This window comes from Perognathus longimembris, chromosome 18, assembly GCF_023159225.1.
Source record: "Perognathus longimembris pacificus isolate PPM17 chromosome 18, ASM2315922v1, whole genome shotgun sequence".
Lineage (NCBI taxonomy): Eukaryota > Metazoa > Chordata > Mammalia > Rodentia > Heteromyidae > Perognathus > Perognathus longimembris.
In genome coordinates this window covers 1,783,668-1,808,771 of record NC_063178.1, presented here as the reverse complement: position 1 = coordinate 1,808,771, position 25,104 = coordinate 1,783,668, and the positions used below count along the sequence as shown (strand labels likewise).

The 25,104-nt window shown below is 37.3% G+C and overlaps 1 protein-coding gene across 6 annotated transcripts in view; it reads left to right on the top strand.

Moving 5' to 3' along the window:
- Arid4b (AT-rich interaction domain 4B) overlaps window positions 1-25,104 on the top strand; it is a 102,330-nt gene that overhangs the window by 33,210 nt on the left and 44,016 nt on the right. For all 6 annotated transcript variants that reach the window (XM_048367711.1, XM_048367712.1, XM_048367714.1 and 3 more), the window contains exons 6-11: window positions 3,502-3,581; window positions 10,287-10,378; window positions 17,926-18,064; window positions 18,946-19,025; window positions 21,940-22,016; window positions 23,288-23,442. In XM_048367711.1, coding sequence (XP_048223668.1) covers window positions 3,502-3,581; window positions 10,287-10,378; window positions 17,926-18,064; window positions 18,946-19,025; window positions 21,940-22,016; window positions 23,288-23,442 — 623 coding nt within the window. The remainder of the gene's footprint in view (window positions 1-3,501; window positions 3,582-10,286; window positions 10,379-17,925; window positions 18,065-18,945; window positions 19,026-21,939; window positions 22,017-23,287; window positions 23,443-25,104) is intronic.

Sequence of the window (25,104 nt, the reverse complement as noted above, 5' to 3'; positions counted from 1 at the left end):
AAAACAGACTCTCTTAAAATTAATTCTGTAAAACTTTAGCTAAATTTCCTCAAATCATTTCTCTAATGCCATACATGTTATTACTATTATGTTGCTTTTCTAGAGCTTAAAAATTTAACAACCTACATGTGTATATATAATTAGAAACTTTTAATATATATTATATGCAATTAGTTTTCTAGCTTTTTAAATTTCTAAGTATGTCTTACAAAAATTTCTTCTTTCTCTGTCTTAACCATTTTCTAAGTGTGGAGTTTAGTAGCTTTAGTCATACTGGTTGATAGCAGAGGAGTTTTTTCACCTGAATTGTATGTCATAATAGCTGATGAACAGTATTTTATTTTCTCATGTTTTTTTTTTTCATTTTGTAACTGATATGTGGTAGATTGGATTATCTTTTGTATGTGCATGTTATCCTAGTATTTCTGTTTCTGAGAAATAGGCTGAAGTTACACATACTAAAATTAGTATGTGTAAACTGCTAAAACTGTAATAGTTACTGAACAGTGTCTTCCTAGAAAGAACTCCCATGGACTATTTTCCCAGTTCTTGTTAGATTTGTCTTTACTAACTTTGCCATTTTGATTCACAATTTTGTCTGTTTGTTATTAATATACTCTCCTGTGATTACTAGTGAGATTTTTCTTAAGTCTGTTTTACCTTTAATTTTCATGTAACTAATATTTGTGTGGTCTTTTTTTTTTTTTTGGCTGTAATAGGGTTTGAATTGCTTGGTTTATTTGTACTTTCTAGGCAAACACTCTACTGCTTAAGCTATACCTCCAGCACCTTTTTGTTTTGCTGATTTTTGAGATAGAGTCTTTTTGCCCAGGCTTGTCTGGGCCTCCATAGTCTATTTATGCGTCCCATGCAGTCAGAATGACAGGTATGGGTCACTGTGTACAGCCATTGGTTGAGATGAGTTTCATAAGCCTTTTGTCTAGACTGGCCTTTAGCCAAGATTTTCCCACAATGCAACTCTCAGTACCTAGAATTACAGGCAAGCACTGTGGTCATCTTTTCTTTAGTAGTTTTCGTTTTGAGATTGTTTTAGTAAAGCCTTCCTTAAATGGGGTACTGGTAGCTTATGCCTGTAATCCTAACTGAGATCTGAGGATCATGGTTCGAGGCCATCTCTGGCAGAAAAGCCTGTGAGACTTTTATTGCCAATTAACCAGTCAAATGCTAGAAGTAGAGCTGTGGTTCATGTGGTAGAGTGCTAGCTTTAACTGAAAAGCCTCAGCCCCAGGACTGGCACACAGGTGCACTTGCACATGCGCGCTTACACACCCACACCCCATACTCTTCCTTAGCTCAGTGTGGTGGATCATACCTATAATCCTAGCACGGGGGAGGCAGAGTCAGGAGAATTATGATTTTGAGGCCAGGCCGGGCTATAACTCAAGTTCTAAGCAGCACAGATTATATAGGGTGAGATACTATTAACCACCCCCCCCCCCAAAGCCAACAAAATCCCCAAACTGTTCTAGCAGTATTACACTCCACTTTCTTCTTCCCTGTTTTCTCCTTTCCTGTTCTATTTTACTCCCCATCTCTTCTCTTCCCTTTTGCCTCCTTTCCCTTTTCTGTTGCTCTTTCCTTTCCCCTCCCATCTATCTCTTTCCTTTCTTCTTTTCTTTCTTGTATAAATTTTATTTTGTAGGGTATACTTCCTCTCCTTTATACAAATGGCACTTACTTAATTTTTCTAAACTCTGAAATAGTGATAAAACATTATTTTATGCTTTTTTTTTTTTTGCCAGTCCCCGGGCTTGAACTCAGGGCCTGAGCACTGTCCCGGGCTTCTTTTTGCTCAAGGCTAGCACTCTACCACTGGCTTTTTTCTATATATGTGGTGCTGAGGAATCGAACCCAGGGCTTCATGTATACGAGGCAAGCACTCCACCACTAGGCCATATTCCCAGCCCCTATTTTATTCTTATTTGTTAGTGATTCAGAAATGAGGGTACATACCTAGTAAAATATGATGATTTTAGAATTTGCTATTCTTAAAGTAGATTAGGTGTGCTTTATTGTTGTTTTGGGGTTTGAGAAATAAATGTGAATAGAAGGAAAAGTTATGGATTTTGAGAAGGACTAGAAGAGTTGTAGTACTATATATGTGGTAAGTCTAATTGAAAGTTAGGTATAGCACTTTAATCACTGCATGTCTTAATGACATTAAAATGCATTAAAATATTTATCACAATTCAAAGGCTCATGTAATGTATAAAACCTAATTTTTGTTGTTAAATAAAAATGGTACAGTTTTAAACTCAAGATCTGATAACTATTTTTAGGTATACTCTTTCTGTCCATGATTTATAAGGTATGTAATATATCTCAAAATTACATATCACAAAATATGCATGTATTCTATATTCATAAACTTAAAATAATTATGCTAGGGTATTTTGGAACTTTGTAAGTTTAAAATTTTCCCCCTCAGCTTTTTTGTTTTACCATGCTGGGAATTGAGCTCATCCTGCATAGTCTTCAAGTTCTCTGCCATTGAGCAATAGCCCAAGCCTCTCAACTGCATTGAGGATACAACTGGCACAATTGTGTAAAACTTTTTAAAGTACTTAACTTGATTGCATTATCACAATTGAGTCAGTACCCCAGTTTCTCTTACTGCTTTTTTTTTTGTTTGTTAGCACTTTAAAGCAGTGGGTTTTTTTTTATGATGATGGGGTAATTGCTTCTCCCCAAACATTTGCAACATCTGACATTTGTTGTAGCGGCTGGGAAGCGATGGCGGAGGCTGTCGTGCTGATAAATAAATGCCGTGCAGTGCACAGCATAAGCCTGCCATACAGACAGGTATATGACATACGTAGTGCTGAAGTTGAGGACTCGTGAACATAATGAGAACTTCGCCAACATTTTTAGAGTCATTTTGTATAAATTTCTAAGGTTTCTGTTTCTCAGGTAAATCTGTCAGTGTCTGTCAGCAGGAAAGTTTGCTTTTCTTTATCATTTTGAGGATTAACTAGAATTTACAGTTTCCTCCCCAAACTAACTTCTTACTTTTGTGTTTTCCTGATTCAGGAAAGATTTTTTTTTTATTTTAGATATTTTTCTTTACTGGAAATTAGAAAACACTCTAATAGTTATATTTACATATATTCATTAAAAAAATGAAATGTAGCCAGGCACTGGTGGCTCTTGCCTGTCATCCTAGCTACTCAGGCGGCTGAGATCTGAGGATGGTGGTTTGAAGCCAGCCCGGCAGAAAAGTCCACAAGACTCTTACCTCCAGTAAACTACTAAGAAAAACCTGGAAGTGGTAGAGTGCTAACCCCAAGCGAAAGATGCTCAGGGACAGCCCAGGCCCTGAGATCAAGCCCCAAGACTAGGGAACAACAACAAGAAAGGTGAAAGGCACAGCGAGTTCCGAGTGTAATTTTAAACACGTGACACTCAAATGACGGTAGTGTGTGGATCCCTTTGGTGGCCTTTGAGCAACAACTCAGTGCTTCTGTCTTTCCCCTCTCCTAGTTTTTGATGATGGAGATGAGAAGACGCTGAGACGATCCTCACTGTGCCTGAAAGGAGAGAGGCACTTTGCCGAAAGCGAGGTAAGTATGCAAGTCATAGGTGAAAAGAGTTTAAGATTTTGTATTTGGGGGAGGAGGAAGGTTCTGTTTTCTAAACACAGTGTACTTGTTCATCAGGAAAACTCGTTCATGCATAATACCATTATAGTGAGATTTGTGAGGTATGGCCGTCAGGTTTGTTCTCTTTCTTTCTTTCTTTTGTAATGTAGTTTAGTATTTTTGCACAAAGGAAAAGGAAAAAAAAATAGTGGGCTTCCTTAGTTGTGTTCCCCACTTTTATTTTTAGCAATGCTGGGGTTTGAACTAAGAGCTTTGTGCTTGGGAGACAATTGATCTGCAGTGCCTCTATCCTTTATTTTCTGTAGGGTTTCCCTTTTGCCAGGGATGGCCTGGGACTGCACTCTTTGTCCTTATATGATCCATGTAGCTAGGTTCACAGGTATACACCCCTACACCTGGTTTGGTGACTGAGATGGGTTCTTGCCAACTTTTTGCTCAAACTGACCTTGAATTGCTCTCCTTGGTCTCCATCTCCTGAGTTAGCTAGAATTACAGTTTTTGATACCTTAGTGCTATTTATTTCTCCAGGTTTTTGAAACAGTTTTGCCATGTACTACTGACTGGCTTTGAACTCAGTTTTTCCTGCTTTCACTTCCTAGAAATTGATAGGATTTATAGCTCCTAAGTCGGTTTTATATAGACTTCTCTAATTTGTAAGCAATTACAAAATGTGCTGTTTGATTAGTCAGTTCGCCCATATCTTGTAAAAAAAAGTTAAAGGATATAAAGATAGTCCAAACAGTCCATAGCTTCTGAGAATGGACAGTATTTCTTGATGTGTACTTCTTTTTTTTTTTGGCCAGTCCTGGGCCTTGGACTCAAGGCCTGAGCACTGTCCCTGGCTTCTTTTTGCTCAAGGCTAGCACTCTGCCACTTGAGCCACAGCGCCACTTCTGGCCGTTTTCTGTATATGTGGTGCTGGGGAATGGAACCCAGGGCCTCATGTATATGAGGCAGGCACTCTTGCCACTAGGCCATATCCCCAGCCCATGTACTTCTTTTTATGTATACAGTGATGCTCTCACTGGAGTGTGCCAGAGCAGGAACTTTGTATGTCTTCTTTACCATTTGTTCTCAGTTACTGGCACTGAGTGTGGATGAATAAATGAGAGTGCTTCCGTACACCCAACTTACTGATGAGGAAAGGAATTGCCACAGTTGGTGAAACCATTTACTAGCATGAAAGCCAGGCTCGTCATGGGAAAATTGTATCGAGAATTAGGACTTTATGAAGTAAAAAAGTCAGTGGGATTGAAAGTCAGCATTTAAAAATTAGACGTGATTACATGTGATGTCATATTTTCTAATATAATTTATTGATATTAATTGGTGTGTAGGGTCGCTGAGCTATTATTACTTTTCTAGGCACCACTTAGAACTGTTGAGTTGGAGATATTTTACTGTGTTTTTTGTTTTTGTTTTGACAATAGCTTCGCTTCCCTCAGTGATTAAATTTCTTTTAAAATTTAGAATATGTGACAGGTCTTCTGTATTATTATTAACAGTCTTATATTCTACCACTTTGTTATACTTCTGCTGTAATAGACTTGTTGATATTTCCAGGTTATTCTCATACATTGTTTCTTGATTTCTGCTGGTCCTCTCTACTTGTTGACCATTACTTTTTCGGGGGTGGTGCGGGGGGGGGGGGGCTTGAACTCAGGGCCTGGGCACTGTCCCTGAGCTTCTTTTGTTTAAGGCTAGTGCTCTACCACTTGAGCCACAGCACCACTTCTGGCCTTTTCTGTTTATTTGGAATTGAGGAATTGAACTCAGAGCTTTATGCATGCCAGACAAGCACTGTACTACTAAGCCACATTTTCAGCTCCTTGAACATTTCTTTTTAAACCAGTAGACATGTTTCCCTAGAACTCTTAAGATATATTTCATGAGCTTTCCTTCTGAATTTGATCTCTATCCTTTGATCCTTTTGTACTGTCCTTGCCTGTTCTTTTATGCGCTTTCTGTTACTTACTTTCCCTGAGAGATTTTAAGCTATTTTGGGGAAATCACTTTGGATTTCCTCCTCTTGATAGGTCCTCTTCTTCCCAGCAGTGTTTTCCACACAAAAACCTTGAATAACATGTTATTAATTAATTTTTTAAGTACAAAAAACCTTTGGGGCAAGTACAATGATGAAGTAATGTATTTATGTAATTAATTTCCCATAGACAAAGAACTGTTATAGTCATTCCCAATCAGTGAATAAAAACTTGAAGCTTTTTTTTCCCAATTGAAGGCTTTTTTTTTTTTTTGGTGTTGACAAATAACTAAAGTAATAATTTTTAAAAAAAACTTTTTTCCCTTAATCAAACTCATTAAGGAATTTATTATTTCAAATCTGACAATTTACATCTAATCCCTGTCCCAGCATTAATTTGTATTTGGTTACAATGTTGGCCAACTTTATTATTATTATTATTATTTTTGCTTGGTTGTGGGGTTTGAATTTAGGTTCTGGACAATGTCCCTGAGCCTCTTTGTGCTCAAGGCTAGTGCTCTACCACTTGAGCCACACCTCCACTTCCCATTTTTGAGTGGTTAATTGGAGGTAAGAGTCTCACGACTCTTGTGCGATGGCTGGCCTTTGGACTGTGATCCTCCGATCTCAGCCTCTTCAGTAGCTAGGATTATAGGCGTGAGCCACTGGCGCCTGCTTAAAACAATAGTTTTAATTTTTTTCTTTTTTACTAGAGGAATTTAAAATTGGAATGGTTCATAAGAGAGGTGTAGGCTGAAATAGTATAGCTGTGTGTTTTTTGTACTGGCCCGGTAGATCTGTCTTTTTGTGTCTGTGCGGGAGTGAACTTTTCTTTGTGTTTTTCTTGAGGGAAATTAGAATGCTAATACAGGATTCTGTTACTCTCTTCCATATACCATGGTAAAGAGCCAAGGGTGACTTGTGCAGATCTGAAATTTATAATACTCCATCTGTTGTAGGAGACAAACCATTTAGGTCATCAAAAATATTTAAAATTTGACTCAACTAAGCCCTGTGCAAACATGATCAGGAGTGAACAAACAAGTGATTTTATATGTATATTTATTTTATATTTTCCTGCAGTGCTAGCGTAAGCCCATGGCTAGTGCCAGGCCCTTCTATTGGGTATTTTGAAAGACTATTCAGGATGTTAATAGTAGCAATAATTTGATGTTTTAGAAGGAAGCTATGTTCTACTAGCAGTATGTTGGTCATTGATGTCAGTAAGCTGCAAATAAATTTTCATAATGAGGTGACCATCACATTAAATTCCCAAACTGAAATAGTCACTTGTTCCAGCCTTAATGAGTTTAAATTTATATGTGACCCACTGTGTATCATGTGCTGGACAATTTAGGTATTTCTACAGAGCATTGGTAGAGTATTATCCAAAACTAGATGCATCATCTGCTTTTTATATGCTTTTTATTACAAGCAACTGAAAGTTCTGTAAGGAAAGTTATAGAAGACTCCAGTTTCATATTTCATGTATACAGCTTTCAGTAACAGGTTATTACACCTGTCCCTCCTAGGCATGTTCTTTGTTCTTTTAATATAGCTTCTGGGAGTTGAGATTGTGTTCTTTCAGTCTAAGAAAAGGAAAATTTTGCCTTCTCCCAGTCTGCCTCTTGAAATAGTCATTTTCCTGGGCACAGATGTATTGAAACTTTAGACAAAGTATCTTGTTTCTTAAACTTTACACTCATTATTAGTAGAGAAATTCTCTACTAATCTTATATATATACACAGTTATGTATATATACACATATATATACACATATATGTATATATATACATATATATACATATATATACATATATGTGTATATATATGTGTATATATGCGTATATATATACATACATACATACTTTATTTTCCTTTTTTTGCAAGTCCTGGGGCTTGAACTCAAGGCTTGGGCATTGTCCCTGAGCTTCTTTTGCTCAAGGTTAGCACTCTACCACTTGAGCCACAGTGCCACTTTTAGCTTTTTCTGTTTATGTGGTACTGAGGAATCAAGCCCAGGGCTTCATTCATGCTAGGCAAGCTCTTTAGCACTAAGCCACAGTCCCATCCCAAATAATATTTTTAAATGCTTCATTTCATTTTCATTGGGTTAGATTCTATACAAGCTAAATTTGAAAGATCAGACTTGCTTGCCTCATAAATGTTAAGATTTTTTTGAGGGGATGTATGTAGTCATTAATAGCTGGCACCTTTTTCCTATTTCCTTTGTTTTTGGAAGAAAGGTTTTATTGTGTAGTGCAAGCTGTCCTAGAACTTACTTTGTAGCCCGTGCAGCCCTCAAATCAAGATCTTCCTGTTTCAGCCTCCCGAGTGCTGAAATTGCAGGCATGTAACACTTATATTCTTTATAGTTGGATACATATATCTGTATCTTAGATATATCCTATTGGTTATATAAAAATGATTGTTACTGTGTTTTGCTTTCCCCTTTCACAGCTTTTTTTTTCTTGCTACTGGAAGTTGAGCTCTTGCTCTTTATACCTGGGCTGACCTAGACTGCAGTCCTCCTATTTGTACTTCCTCATGTGACTGATGATGACAGGTCTACAGTGCTGTGCTAAGCCATTGAACTTGCCCTGTAGCTCGAATACCAGGCATGTGTCATCACAATCTGTCATTGATTGGATGGGAGTCTTATCAACATTTATGCCCGATTGGCCTCAAAATCCTATCCCCATCCTTGCCTCCCAAGGAGTAGGATTACACACTCTAGCCATAGCACCAGCTTAGTTTATTATTTTCAGTTAAATAATTTCAGTGTAAAATAAAATTTAAGCCTTTTCCTCCCAACCCATCCTCTCTCCTTCTGCATCCTGGGGCTTGAACTTAGGGCTTGAGCTGTTTCTGAGCTTTTTTGCTTTTTTTTTGCTTAATGCTTTTATGCTCAAGGCTTTCACTCTACCACGTGAGCTACAGCTTTTTGGTGGTTAGTTGGAGATTAGAGTCTCAGAGATGTTCATGCTTGGGCTGGCTTCAAACTGCGATCCTCAGTCTCAACCTCTTGAATAACTAGGATTACAGGCATGAACTACAAAGTCTTTAGATTTTTCCCAAGGCTAGTTTTGGGCTAAGATTCTCCTATCTTTGCCTCCCAGGTGTGTACTAATATGTTGGGCTTTTTTGTTGGTGTGGAGGTCTCGCCAACTTCTTACCTATATACCTATATCTGATTATCTATATCTATATGTCCTTCTCTCTTCCCCTTGTTAGAGACTCTCATTATGTAGTCTGGGCTGGCTTCAAACTTGAGATCCTTCTTATCAGCCTTTCAGGTGCTAGGATAATACACTATGTGTTACTATAGCTGGGAAGCATTCCTTTCCCTATAGTTACTTTAGTTTAGTCTTTGTTGTTGGCTGTCGTGTGTGTGTGTGTGTGTGTGTGTGTGTGTGTGTGTGTGTGTGTGTGTAACTCAGGGTCTGGGTGGCTTTTTGGTGGCCATTTGGAAATAAGTATCCTGCTGGGACTGGCTTCAGACCCAGATCTTCAGATCTCATTTTCCTAAGTAGCTAGAACTACAGCTGTGAGCCCCCCAGTGCACAGCCCAGATACCTTTTCTTACATCACTCTGATTTGTAACTTCTAGTAGTCTTCTTACCCTAGTTTCTTTCCATCCTGACAGTGTGTCCAGGAATCTGTTGTTTTTTTTTTCCCTTGAGTTCATGAAATTATCTCCAGCAGCAAATACTCAATTGGGATTTGTGAAATAGAAAAGCAACTGTGGAAATTTTAATAGACCAAGAAGAAGGCCTGTATAGAAATTGATATTCGGAGTCAGCATTAATTAGAATAGTATCTTTGGACTGGTTACTTTAATTTTGTAGGTATATAAACCTTTCAGGAACTCTGAAAGTCAGAAAAATTTATGGAGTATCTGACATTCAGAAACAAGAAATATCTTTCAAAAATAATCACCCTTTCTTTTTGCCTCCAACCACGATAACCAATCATTGCCTAAGAATCATTACTTTTGAGTATGATTAAGTAAAGGAAGGCATTGACATGAACTATGCAGTTGATCCCAAGAAAGAAATGTTCATTTATTGATAATTCTCATACCAAGTATAATACTGAATGATGCAGATGGATCAAATAAAGGAAGTTAAACATGGAAACTAATGCTTTATATTTTGTTTGGAAAAGGTTTATTTTCAGAAATGTTTATAATAATATAGGCTTTTCAAAGTCCTCTTTCAAGTAACTGGCATTTATCTTGGTAATTTTGTTTTATCACTTTGTAAGAGTTTTTGTTTTGAGATTATTTTATGATTTCCCGTGCACATGGAAAGTTTTGAACTACAGTCAATCCCAGCCTAGGAGTTAGATCCTTACGAAATAGATGATGTTACTTTACACATCTGTCTTTCTACAGAGCTGTTTTTGTCTTTCAGTCATTTCTATGCCTGTAGCCTTCTAATAGGTAATTAGAAATCATGTAGAAGAGCAGAGTTTCTTTCCTCCCCTTCCCCCCTGCAATGGGCTTATTCATCTTTATTATAAAATCTTTGAAACTAGGATTTTTTTAATATTTAGAAAGTGTTGTTTCCGTGGGGAAAATTTTTTAATCTCAAAATCTGAACATACTAAACTGATTTGGTTTAAAAAGAAGCAAACACTTGCAAAGTAATAACTTTTGATGGGTTTATGTTCTTACCCACAGACATTAGACCAGCTCCCACTCACCAACCCTGAGCATTTTGGCACTCCAGTCATAGGAAAGAAAACAAATAGAGGAAGAAGATCTAATCATATGTAAGTCCATTTTCATAACTGTTAGTTGAACCTGACTTCATTTCTCCTTCTAGTATTGTTTTAATAGTTACTATTTTTAAATTGTAATTTGCGCAATGCTAATGAGATCTAATAGTAATTTCAGATCTAATAGTAATGTCTGACTCCTAAGCATGGGTGCTTGATTATCTCCATGCTCAACCAGCTGTGCCGGCTGTGTACACCTCCAGTTTTGCTCCTCCATGTGTCTTGATGGCGGTACTTAAGGATGGAACTAGTCCTGTTGTGCTTTTTTTCATGCTGGTTTTTCTGTTTCTAGTGCTTTACTTCCCTGTGGCTATCTTGTTCTTTCTTTAGTTCTCAGTAGAAGTCCTCTACTTTAATGTGAACCATTTTGCTTTTTCCTTACTCTTCCCTTGACATGGGACATGCTTTTCTCTCCTCTGAATTTCCTAAATTCTTGTATTTATCAAATGTCAGAGATATGGAGTTCACCTCTTACCATTTTGGTGTTTATTTTCTCTTCTTAAAAATAACTACAAGGAAAACAGCTGAAAGTCTTAAAACAACCTCCATGAAGTAAGAGAAGGATATTGGAGTGAATTAGGGAAATGAGTTTTTTATTCATTTTCTTTGAAGTTGTTTTTAAAATAATTCTGAATGCTTTATTTGAATTAAAAGTATTTTATATGCATGAGCCTAAATATTGTTAGAATAGCAATTACAATTAATTATTGAGTTAAATGAGTAAAAAGTTCAGAGTGAGTGAATTATTTCACTGAATATATAGATTCAGATATTAAGTTCTAGTGTGTCTGAGCTTTTGGTAAGTGTTGTCTCATTATTTCAGCCTTATAATATTATATAGGTATGATTTTTATCTTTGTTAAAATCAGGAAAATAAACCTGAGCTATATGAATTACCCAATCCAAGGAATACAGGGAGGAAAAATCAGGTCTTGAATTTACCCTTCCCTTTTAATGGATTGGCTCTCTTTTACTTAGACTAATTTAGTTACTTTCCGAATTAATTTCTATGTTAAATACTCATTTGGGGGAGGAAATTGAGACCAATAATTGCATTGAACAAATATTTACTGTTATTTTCTTACTATATTTATGACAAGTGTCATATATGCTTCCCTTATCTCCATGATCTTTTTAAAGAAAATTTTACCCTCAATTATCAAGTTATTTGTCTACTGGTAGTTTCCTTTATTTGTGACTTCGCTTGTTGGTGATTTGATTATTTTTAGAATATTCAGATTCTAACTATATTTTTCTGTGTATAACCCATAAAATATGGAGTCTTTGAGCCAGAAAGAAAAAAAAAAGAAATGGCAATATTATTAAGATTTTTGTTGTATTAGCTGTTTCTTTGGTCTAATAATGTTTCCAGTTTTTCTAGAGTACTTTAAGTTGCCAAAAATTCACTGAAGCACTTGGTTTGTAGTACCAAAGAAAATGAATGTATATGAACACACACACACACACACCTTTTTTTAAAAGTTAATTTATTAATTGAACACAAATTTTTTTGACAAGGTGTTGTGCAAAAAGGGTACAATTACATAGACACACACACCTTTTAAAACTAATGATTTCATCCAGGGTCCAGTGGCTCATGCCTGTAATCCTAGATTCTGAGATCTGAGGATCCTGGTTCAAAGTCAGCCCAAACAGGAAAACTTGTGAGACTCTTATTTCCAATTAACCACCAAAAAGCCAGAAGTAGAGGTGTAGCTCAAGTGGTAGAGTACTGCCTTTGGACAAAAAAAAAAAAAAAAGCTCAGGAACAGCAACCAGGCCCTGCAGTGAAGTCCCAAGACCAGCCCCAGCACAAAACAAAACAAAAGAAAAAGCCTAATGATAAGACTTCAGTTGTGAAATAAGATTTTATCTCGTTGATCATTAATAGTCCCCTATTTTATGCTGAGCTTTAAAAAGGTATGAATGATGATATTAGAGCCTAGAGTTGTGGTATCATGAAATAAATGTTCAATCATTGGATTACTGATGATTTTAATTACTCTGCTCAGTGTATACTTTGGAGACACTTGGCTTTAGTTTGAATTCTTGGTCTACCACTTATTAGCTGGTAACATTGGTCAGATTAATCTTCTTATGCCTCTGTTCTCATCTATAAAATTAAGATACTGGTATTACATGTGTTCTAGGATTGTTGTGAAAGTTAAATGCATGTATAAAAGTGTTTATGTAGCAAGTGACGATTGAGTTACTACTTTACCCAAAATGCTTGTAACCAGAAATGTTTTACTTCAGAGTGTTGGCTTCATGTTTGGGAATATTTACTTAGATTTAACTTATAGAATATGCCTTATCCAAACTCGATAAGGAACTGAAATAGGAGCATTGTGGAGTCTGGATATTTTAGCTTAGCAATGTTCAACCTCTGTTCTGTAAGTACTAAAACTATCATCCTGTATTAACATAAAAAGTTCATGATTGAAGACATATTCATCCTTTCTTTGTATATAGTTAGTGGATTTTAGTATATTCACAAAATTGTGAAATTATTACCACTTTTTAAATTGTTTTTGTTGTTTTTCAGCATAAGAATTTCCTCTTCCTACTGTTAACTTTGTCCATAAATATTATTGCCTAAGAACCTATAAACCATTGGTTTTCCCGGTAGTAATGTAGCCTTTTAATTTACCACATCTAAGTATGAAACTGATAATAACTTGCCCCAAATGATAGAAACATAATTAGACTTCAGATTTAAGCCTCTAAAACTCGTAGCTCAATTTATCACCTATCTCATCATTTGCAGTTGTTGATTTACAAGTTATAGTGATGTCACTTTTAAGTCATCAGTTTTTAGTGTGTCCCAGGCAGTGTAAGTGCCTTGCTTCCAGTGACGTCCTCGGATTTCATTTTACAGAGGCAGGATATCATTGTTGACTACAAAGGAAGTACCAGAGATGAGTTGAAACCACAGATCCTCTCTATACTTGCATGTGTGTGTTCATGCACACACTGAGTAGGTGTATGTACATACACGTAGGGCCTTGTTCATGCTACACAAGCACTATACTACTGTTCTCTAAATTCAGTCCATTATACATTATTGTTTCTCATTTATTTAGTTTATCTAATTAAAGCATGTTAGTGTGATGTATACTTACTTTACATTGGGATTTCAGTGTAAAATAATACCAGAATGACCAGAGTAGAGGACTGGGGGCATGGCTCAAGTTGTAAAACTCCTGCCTAGCAATCTTGGTGCCTTGAGTTCCCACCCTAGTTACTACACACACATATACAAAGTATGTTTGTAGTCATGTTAAACGTATTCAGTTTGTCTCGTTATATCAATTCAACATCTAAACTGTGTCTAGCACTGTTCAGGTACTTATATGTTTAAGTGAATAAAACAGTTACTTTAAAAAAATCTGGGTGCTGGGCTTGGTGGTGCTAAGCTATGATCTTAGTATTTATAAGGTAAAACATGATAGTGAGTTTGCAGTGTGGCAGGACTATGTAGGAAGGCCCTGTTTCAGCAAAAGAAAAACAGCAGCAACAAAATAATAATTTCTACCTTTAAGGAACTTGCATTCTGTTCATACAGTGAGATAGGCCATAAGGAATGAGCAAAGGTGGCTATGGCCATGGCTCCTGCCTGTAATCTCAGCTACTTGTGAGGCTGACATTGAGAGAATCATGGTTTATAGGGTCAGCTTTGGGAAAAAGTTGTTCAGACCACATTTCAGCAAACAAACTGGCTGTAGTAGTTCACAGGTATAATCTCAGCGATGTGGGAGGCATAGTTAAGAGGACTATAGTCTGAGGCTGGTCTGGGCAAAAAGCAGGAAACCCTGTCTGAAAAATAACTAAAGCAAAAAGGAATGTCAAATGGTAGAGTGCATGCCTTGAGTCCTGTACCCTTAATTCAAACGTTAGTATGTGTAGATAGGTAGATATAAGTCAAATTACATTAAAAATTTTATGTGCTGTGGAAATAAGAGTAAGAGCAGGGCCAAGGGAGGTAGAGGGGCAAGTGTGAAGTTAGGGGAACCATGCTGACTGACTTTGAGAGAGACATAAAGAGCATGTAAAGAGACATAAAGAGCAGGGCAAGTATGAAGTGTAAAAAGGCAGTTAGGAGAACCATACTGACTGACTTTGAGAGAGATACAAAGAAAGAGCTGCAAGTACTTACTAGTCTGGAGGAAGAACTAAGAGCCAGGGAGTATTGAGTTAGAAAGACGTAGTGGACAAAAGGTCAGGGTTTGGCTTTTAACAGTATGCTGATGGAACTAAGTCTATGCAGAAAAGTAAATACGAGAGAAATAAGAAATAAAGTACTGGAATAAGTAGGAAAGAAATATTTACTCAGATCAAGGATGAGTTATCTAGACAAAACTTGTTTTGGAGTTCAGGGCCTTCATGCTTACTAAGTCTTAAGTTAGATTTTCTTTTAAAAGGATATGTATAACTGTTAGTTGGATAAAGTCCAGTTGTATCTCTTAAATAGATTTGATTCATTTTTTTAAAACCCAAGTCAACATTATCTGATGATTTTACTTATCAGTCTGGGCCTTATTATTCTTTACATTGTGCTTATCTAGCATGGTAGTGATTAAGACATAAAGAGCATCCATAAAACCCCAATTGAATATCTTCTGTGACTGTTTTGAAATAGCAAAAGCTAATGCTGTTGAGTTTGGTGTGTTTAGTCATTCACACATGGAGTGATCAAAGTCAGTTTTTAAAAATCAGAGCTCCCACATGTATATAAGTTATATGTGCTGCTACTAGAAATGTTTGTTAAGTATTCATACTACCCATAACCTACTTTCGTAAGTATGGATGAAACTTCTCCAAGTACTTCTAGTAGCAGGTGTTAAAGATGTACTTTTTTCTAACAGATAGGGAACAAAAACTTGAAGTTATTTGGTCATTGAAATGAAGTAGTTATTCCGCATTGTCACTCTGAAATGTTTCGGGTTATTTTATTTATGTATTTGTGTGTGTGCGTGTGTGTGCGTGCGTGTGTGTGTGTGTGTGTGTGTGTGCGTGTGTGTGATGGTCCTGGAGTTTGAACTAAGGGCCTGGGCACTGTCTCTGAATTTCGTGTGGGGGTGAGTGGGGGGCGGGTATGTGTGTGTGCCAGTCCTGGGGACTGAACTCAGGGCCTGAGCACTGTCCCTGGCTTCCTTTTGTTCAAGGCTAGCACTCTGCCACTTGAGCCACAGCGCCCCTTCCAGCCTTTTCTGTTTATGTGGTGCTGAAGAATCAAACAAAGGGCTTTGTGCATGTTAGGCAAGCACTCTACCACTAAGCCACATTCCCAAACGGTCCCTGCAATTTTTTACTCAAGACTAGCACTCTACCACTTGAGCCACAGCTTCCACTTCTGGCTTTTTGCTGGTTTATTGGAGATAAGAGTCTCGTGGACCTTCTTGCCTGGGCTGGCTTTGAACTTCAGTTTTAAGATTTCAGCCTCCTGAGCAGATAGGATTACATGTATGAACTACCAGCACCCCACTAAAAAAATTGTATTGCTTGTTTTGGTGCTGAGGATTAATTAAACCCAGGACCTCATGCATGCTAAGCAGATGCTCTACAGTAGAGTTATCAGTACCAACCCCAGTCATGCTTAAACTTGGAACATAGTTAATTTACTATCTCACATTTTTCTGACCAATGTATGTGGTCTCTGCTATCACACAAGTATTTCAATGCTTATAGGAATTAATGCTGTATATGTGTATATATATTTTATAAATGGACACATATATGCAGTTTGTTAACATTTTCTGTTATCTGTTATCTTTGCTGATTAGTCTGGGTGTTTTGAGCCATTGGCTATTGAAAATCTTTCCTTCAGAACCAATTGTTCCCTTCCTCTAATGTGAAGGAGTATATCTAGTTTCAGATACTTTCTTTTCCTTCTGATAGGTAATATTCTCATTTACTAGTCCAGTATTGTACGTTTCTCTGAAGCATTTTAAAATATGGAGGAGAATCATGTATGTATTTTATGAATACCCAGATTTTATTATATTAAGAACAGCAGTGGTGATAATCTTACTAGTTTGCTTCTTCTCTCTACCTCCAGTTAATAAATATCTTCTTTTAAAAAATTGTACAAAAATGATTCCCTGGATTCCTGAATAGTGAAATTGAAATCTAGTGTATTGTAGTGTAGGTTTGAGATGTTTATGGGGCCTTCAGCATTTTTTCAGGGGATGTGTGGCACTACTGGTACGCTACATAGGTAATTTACCATTTGAACTACGCCCTCACCACTTTTTGCTTTAGGCATTTTTCAGTAGGTTCTTGGGATGACTATTGGACTGCCCTCAACTTTTCATTGATGAGTTGGGATTTCACAAACTTTGCCCAGGCTGGACTGCAATGGTGATACTTTGACCTCCACCTTCTGGTTATAGTGAGCCCCTATACCTTCACTACTTGAGGCCTTTAGTTTTTTGAAATTTTGAGGATCATTTACTCTGTTCTGATCATCCCCTCTAATTATTTTGTTTTGTTAAGAGAGATTCTATTTAGGTTTCCTAGACCAACTTTGACTCGTGATTCTTTCATGCCTCAGCCTTATGATTGTTGAGATTATATAGATATAATCCGCGCGCGTGTGTGTGTGTGTGTGTGTGTGTGTGTGTGTGTGTGTGTGTGTGCATTCTGTTACTGGCTGCTCTTATTTGGCTTCTTAATCCAGATCTGGCTCTCATACCGCTTGAGTCACACCTCTACTTCCAATGCTTTGTTAGCTATTAAAAATAAGTCTCTCAAATGTGTCTGCCCAGGCCGGTATCCAACCTCCCTCCTCAGATCTCAGCCTCTTGAGTAGCTAAGATTATAGGCATGAGCCATTGTTGCCTGAATACCTAGTTGTTTCTAAGAGAGGAAATCTAAGCCAAGGCACTGGTGGCTCACACCCGTAATCCTAGCTAATTAGGGGGCTGAGATTTGAGGATCATGGATCAAAGCCATCCAGAGCAAGAAAGTCCGTGAGACTCTTTATCTCCAGTTAACCACCAGAAAATCAGAAGTGGTGCTGTGGCTCAAGTGCTAGAGTACTAGCTTTGAGCACAAAGAGGCTCAGGGACAGTGCCTAGGCCCTGAGTTTAAGACATAGGACTGGCAAAAAAAAAAAGGATAGTAAAACTAAAAGAATATAGGAATGTGATGTGGTATTTGTTAAAGATGAACTTGATATTCTTTAGAAACTTAGGAAACTCGCGGCTAGGAATATGGCCTAGTGGCAAGAGTGTTTGCCTTGTATACATGAAGCCCTGGGGTTTGAGTCCCCAGCACCACATGTATAGAAAAGGCCGGAAGTGGCACCTGTGGCTCAAGTGGCAGAGTGCTAGCCTTGAGCAAAAAGAAGCCAGGGACAGTGCTCAGGCCCTGAGTCCAAGGCCCGGGACTGGCAAAAAATAAGAAAAAGAAACTTAGGAAACTCTTTAAGGGAGCTGTTTTTGAATGTTTACGAAAAGTATTGTAAGTTCTGAAGTTCCTAAGCTAATTGGCATATTTATTTTTGTGATGATATGTAGAAGTATTTCTTTTCTCTGTAGACCAGAAGAAGAGTCTTCATCATCTTCCAGTGATGAAGATGAGGATGACAGGAAGCAGACTGATGAACTACTAGGCAAAGTTGTATGTGTAGATTATATGAGTCTGGATAAAAAGAAAGCACTGTGGTTTCCGGCACTGGTGAGTAGCTTCAGTATAAAAAGGCTTAATTTTTAACCATGCAAATTTATTTACAAAACTACATTTTCTTACTAATGTTTTTCAAAGGCACATAATGGAGCATGTTTCTTATGTTAGCACAAAGATTCCTTTTTAAAATTCTCTTTGAATATAAAGCATTCTTGATGACGTCCAGTCAGAGAAATTCTTGATACTCTTAGAAGCTAAGTATATGGGAATTGATTTCATTACAATTATGAGTAGAAAATTTATAATGCAGACTTGTAGAACTTCCAAACCCCTCATAAAGTTTAGACTACAAAAGAAGGACAAACTCCTTTTAGATTGACATACATTTTTCTGTTACTTATTTGGCCTTGGTATTTACCTACTTTTTTTTTTTGTATGTTGGTGGCTTGGTCACTGTCATTGAGCTTTTTTGCTTAATGGGAGCATTCTACCACTTGAACCACACCTCCACTTCTGGATAATTGGATATAGGGTCTCACAGACTTTCCTGATAGGGCTGGGTTCAAACCATAATCCTCATATTTTAGTTTCCAGAGGAGCTAGAATTACAAGCATAATGTTCAGGACTCTGGAAATTATTTTAGTCATGATATAGCTGTTTCCTTTCTGTTTCTGCCTAAAACTTGGTCCGTGGCTTCAAAGCTAGTCATAACTATTCTTATTCTTTTAGTATTTGTGTCAACAGTCTGCATTATGTAGGGATCTGGAAGGTTGGAGGATATCAGTTTAAAAATCATGTGTGTCCCATATATGCATGCTGAAACTTAGGCCTAGACCAAAACTGGTTTTTAAACTCACTTTTTAAAAGAATTTAATAAGTATGCAATTCTTTATAAATGTGATTGTAATCGTTTCTTCCTGTTTTTTAAAAGGTGGTTTGTCCTGATTGTAGTGATGAGATTGCTGTGAAAAAAGATAATATTCTTGTTCGATCTTTCAAAGATGGCAAATTGTAAGTATTATTCACTTGGCTTGAGAAACCCGTTCATAATATAGGCTGTCTTACCCAAATTAGGATGTTAAATGATAAAATTAGCTATTTCTCCTGACCTTTGGCTTTTCTTTTTCATCATATTGAGAAATACAAATTTTAAAAGAAACATTTTCTTATTCTGTTTAACTGTAGTAAAATAATACTATCATTACTATTACTATACTAATACTATAATTACTATTTTTTTCTAAAATAGACTTTTGCACTCTTAGTTGTATGATAGCTGGCAATCTGTTTAGACAAATTTGATATGTTTAGTATAGAATAGTTTATTGGTACAGTTGCTGGCATTTCCTTCCAGTTTTTTCTTGGTGGTTTTATTAGTATTTTATAATATCTCTAGTAATGTTCAATGATTGTACTTGATACCTGTGACTTTCACAATCACCTGGAGATTAAAATGAATTAGTAACAGATGTATTTGGATATTTAAGAGGTTATTTCTCATGTAGAACTTTTTTAGAGCTGAGTTTTGATTTTTTTTTGAAGAACAATACAGATGCCACATCTTTATTTCTTCCTCCCTTTTCTTCCTTTTTCTTTTTTCCCTTTCTCCCCTCCATTCTCTCTTCCTGCTTTCCTGGTTTTATTTTTTTCCCTCCCTTCTCTTTTTCTTCCCCCTTTTCCTTTCCTCCTTCTCTTCTTTTTCCCCTTCCCAAAGTTTGTCTCAAACTCATGGGCTCAAATAATCTCCAAGCCTTGATAGCGTTAGTACCTGGGACCTCCGGTACAAGAAGGCATCACACACAGCTGAAGCACAAGCTACTTTGTACTGGGATTTCTTAGGTGGCAGCACCTTACGAGGATCACTGTACTTTAAATGAGGGCCGGCGGCTCTCTGGAGGCTGAGATGGGAAGAAGGATCAGACTTCCAAGCCAGCCCTGGGGAAAAAAAAATATTCAAGACTTTATCTCCAATTAATTACCAAAATACTAGACAGGAGGTGTGGCTCAAGTATCATCCATATATAGAAAACGGCCAGAAGTGGCGCTGTGGCTCAAGTGGCAGAGTGCTAGCCTTGAGCAAAAATCCAGGGATGGTGCTCAGGCCCTGAGTCCAAGGCCCAGGACGCGCGCCCCCCCCCCCCCCCCCATATAAACAAATTTAGAAAGAAGGATCTCTTTTCACTTTTTCTTTTCTTTTCATTTCATTTCATTTCTTTTTTTTTTTTTTTTGAATGCCAGTCCTAGGACTTGAACTCAGGGCCTAGATGCTGTCCCAGAGTTGCTTTTGCTCAAGGGTAGTGCTCTTAACTCTTTGGCTTTTTGGTAACTTACTGGAGAACAGATCTTCACAGGCTTTCCTACCAATGCTGTCTTTGAATCATGATGCTTAGATCTTAGTCTTCTGAGTAGCTAGGTTTACAGGTATGAGTCACTGGTACCTGGCTAAAAGTGATTAGCACCACCCCACCACCCCTGCAATAAAACCAGCTTTAAACCGGACACTGCTGGCTCATGCCTGTAATCTGAGTTACTCTGGAGGAAGAAATCAGGAAGATTATGGCTTTAGTCCAGCTCAGGATAAAATTGTATCCCAGTTGTGGCTGGGGGTATAAAATAGGAGGACAGTGGGGTCTAGCAAGAACCAAGACACTGTCTCTTAATAACCAATGCAAAAAAGGGCTGGTGCTATGACTTAGCAGTAGAAGCCTGACTAGCAAACACCACGGCCCTGACTTGAAACTCCACAACTGCCTGCCCTCCAGAAAGAGAAATGCCCCTGAAAGCAACAACACAAGAATTTATTAGATTCGTGAGACAATTAGACATTTAGGTAATGGTGTGATTGTGTAAAATTATTGTTGACTCAAGTAGCAGAGCATATGTTTAGTGAGCATGAAGCCATGAGTTCAAACCTCTCTGTCATCCAAAAAAAAAAAAAGAAAACTAAAATAGTGACGAGTTTATGACATTTGTAGTGAGGGAATTGATACTTGTGCTCGTTTCACTTACATAAATGAATATTTGAAAATTTAAAAACAAGGGGCTGGGGATATGGCCCAGTGGCAAGAGAGCTTGTCTCGTATACATGAGGCCCTGGGTTCGATTCCCCAGCACCACATATACAGAAAACGGCCACAAGTGGCGCTGTGGCTCAAGTGGCAGAGTGCTAGCCTTGAGCTAAAGGAAGCCAGGGACAGTGCTCAGGCCCTGAGTCCAAGGCCCAGGACTGGCCAAAAAAAAAAAAAAATTAAAAACAAAAGGTTATAAAAAGTGGTAATCAGAAAGTTGTATTTGAGATAGTCTTCTGGCTTTTGTGTATCAGTACTAATCGCACTGAAGGTGAATAATTTAGTCTAAAGTAGCAATTACATGTAATATTTCTGGTCAAATTTGTCCCACTTGTTTGCATTTGACACATATTACAGATGGGAATTTCTAGAAATGGCCAAATTGCATCTTAGACATTTGTTTTTAAGTTTATAATCTGATTTTTTAAAAAGTATTGATAATATAAACCTGTACTTTTTCTTCCAGTTTTCAAATAATTTCTCATTGTAATATCAAGTACTGAAGATAATTGCAGAGTTTTACTTTTTGACTTGTTTTTTTTTCTGCTTTTACACATTCTGTTCCCTTAAAAAGAGTTTTCATTATTATTTTTTAGTGAAAGGACTGTTTGAAATTTGGAAACACCTAGGTGTTTATTATCCCCACCTCCACCCACTTGTGCTGGGGTATAAAAGCTTTCTTAAGGCATAGGTGGTCATGGATTTTGACTTCCTGCCTATTATATTTGGGACTTGCAACCCTGTGTCCAGTCACTTAGATGGTTTATGTTAGTATGAGAGTTTTAATATTTTCTGGCAGTGTATTATTTACATCTTAATTTCTCCTTTTTTCTCCCCTATGTAATTAACTAATACAGTACTTCAGTTCCAAGAAAAGATGTCCATGAAATTACTAGTGACAGTGCACCAAAGCCTGATGCTGTATTAAAACAAGGTAAGGGGGTGATCACGATGGCGTATGTGATTTATACTTTGAAAACCCATATGTATTTTGTTATATGTGTTCTCTTTCTGTGTTTTAAGCTTATAATTGGTAGAAATAACCTGGAAAAGTTATAAAGAACTTTTTTTTTTTTTTTTGCCAGTCCTGGGCCTTGGACTCAGGGCCTGAGCACTGTCCCTGGCTTCTTCCCGCTCAAGGCTAGCACTCTGCCACTTGAGCCACAGCGCCGCTTCTGGCCGTTTTCTGCATATGTGGTGCTGGGGAATCGAACCTAGGGCCTCGTGTATCCGAGGCAGGCACTCTTGCCACTAGGCTATATCCCCAGCGCAAGAACTTTTTTTTTTTTAATCAGCCATTATCATATTCTTTGGATATCATTTTAGGAGATGATAATAAAAGGACTCAAAGTAAATTTGATTTGTTATATCTCACTGATAAGTGTAGATTCTTAATCACAAGGTTACAATAGTTATGTTTGATTGAGAAATACACTATACTTTAATTTTCATTACATATATTTTGGCAGTTGATGGTTAGTTTCTGTCATCTGCTGTGTAGACCACCTCAGTTATTAAGTATGTAGTTTACAGTTTTATTTAATGTATTATAAAAGGACATTAATTGTATTTACCTAATCTCAAGTTAATTTCATGTAGTTTTAAAGTTAGGCTTAGCTGATCGTGTACAGAGTTTTCTTTTGTGATTGTCTGCTGGTCCTAGGGCTTGAACTCAGGGTTTAGGTGCTCTCCTTGAGCGTTTTTTTGCTCAAGGTTAACTTCTGGCTTTTGGATGATTAATTGGTGATAAGAGCCTCATGGACTTGGCTGCCCAGGCTGGCTTTGATACTCATATCTCAGCCTCCTGAGTAGCTAGGATTGTAGGTGTGAACCCCCAGCACCTGGTTCTTGAGAATATTTTTTTCTCATAATGGCCCTGTGTCTGGTATATAATACTGTTTAATAATTGCTGGATAAAATATTAAATGACTGCTTGAATTAAAGTTGTTTTTAGTCAGAGTGGCTTAATTTCTGCCTGAAAGCACATCTTCCATTTACAGCGGCAGCAGTTTCACACTATAAAATGGGTATCCAGAGTAAATGATCGAAACCCCTAAGTGAACTGCCTCGTGCAAAAGCAGTGCCAGGAACCTAGGAGACACTTGCTACATATCACAGATGGCAGTTTTTATTTCTTTACCTTGAATAATTTTTTTGTAATTGTCCTAATTTCCCCAGTTCATATATTTGATGGTTTCTTTCCAGCCTTTGATCATGCACTTGAATTTCACAAAAGCAGAACTGTTCCAGCTAACTGGAAGACTGAGTTGAAAGAAGACAGCTCTAGCAGTGAAGCAGAGGAGGAAGAAGAGGAAGAAGATGATGAAAAAGAAAAGGAGGATAATAGCAGTGAAGAAGAGGTAAATTCAAATAGTTATGTTTCTTATAGTATTAACAGCTGGGTAGGACTTGATATAAGTTCATCTTGAGTTACAGAAGAAGTATTAGTAATATCTAATAATGAAATTTTATGTTGCAATACTTATCAACTTGTTTATCTTAAAATAGAAATACAGTGTTGCAAAATTAGACCGCTGCATTCTGGTTATTCTTTTCAATCTTACTATGCTCTTTGGTTTATCAGATGGCTAGGGAAATACCACGTCTTACTTTAAAATGCTTTATACCGGTTTGTGCCCATGAGAACTTATCACCTCTTGAGATGTGTGCATCTGACCATTTACTGAAATACCTAGCAAAGTGTCTACAAAGTGCCTTTCACCTACTAATAAAAGAAAAATCAACACACCTTCATCTTATATTTCTGTTGACTTATTTCCCTCTCTTTAATGTGTAGAATTTGGAATAATTTAGTGAAATACAGATGAAAAACATCTATGGAGACTTGTTGGGGTTTTTTGTTCTTTGTGTTTTTTGTGGTAGTGAGGTTTGAACACAGGGCCAATACAGCCATACCCTGAGCTGTAAGACTTAGATTTCATTGTAACTGATTCTTTAGGTCTGGCTGTGAGATAACATTTCTCAGTGGTTTGTTGGCCAACTTCATTTGTTGTTGATAAGCTGTGCCTATAGCCTCTCTGTTGGATCCTAAAGTCAGTTGTCTATATAATGTATTCAGGAAATGAAGTTAATTTCTTGTTGATGTGTAACATTTTCAGTTAAGTGTGAAATCCTCCCCCCGAACTATTGTAAGCTATTAATGAAAAGGGATGGACTGCCTTGGAAATGACATTATAGTCATATATGACAATGGGTGGCATAAGAGCTTCCCTGCCTTAGCTCCTTTCTATTTAAAATGCTAAAATGAGTGCAGTTGATAATATGGCACTTGCTTTTATTAGCATGTGTAACGGTCCTAGATTCCATTCCCTGAACCAAGGGAAAAAAAGCAGAAAAAAACTAAAATGAATAATCAATTCCTTGTTTGCAACCTCCAGAGTAAAGAGGCAAGCTTCAGTATAAAACCTTTCTTGTGGTCCAACCGCTTCATGGTTTTTTCATCACACTCATTATATCCTTCCTTTTTGAACCTTGTGCTGTAGCAATGACAAATTATATACCTTGCTGGTACTTACTTTTGCCAGTTCTAGGGCCTCTAACTACATGACCTACATACCTTTCTTCCATCAGTCAGCTTATAGCACTGTTCAGTTTCTTAATCTCTGCTCAAGGGGCATCTCCAGAAAGGGAAGTGTGTGAGCCATCCCCTTCCTCACCTCAGGAAATGTTATCACTCCGTTTTCAAGTCTATAGTACTTTAGGCATAATTTTGTATTTGTTTATACATGTGTACACACACATGTATATGTATCTATATTTACATTTGTTGACTGCTTTTCTCCCTCACTAATTGATAAACTCCTCAAGGATAGGCCCCTGTCTTATTTTTACACTTAGACTATCTGTCCTAGTGCATAACTTGTAAAGGATGATCAAACCTTAGACTTGTGTTCACAAACGCAAATCTGGCCTCCTAAGTTTAAATCAAACTTCACTTAAATGTTTTTGGAGTAGAAATATGTTAAATCATAGTATGGTATGTCCTGTGGAGACATTTAACT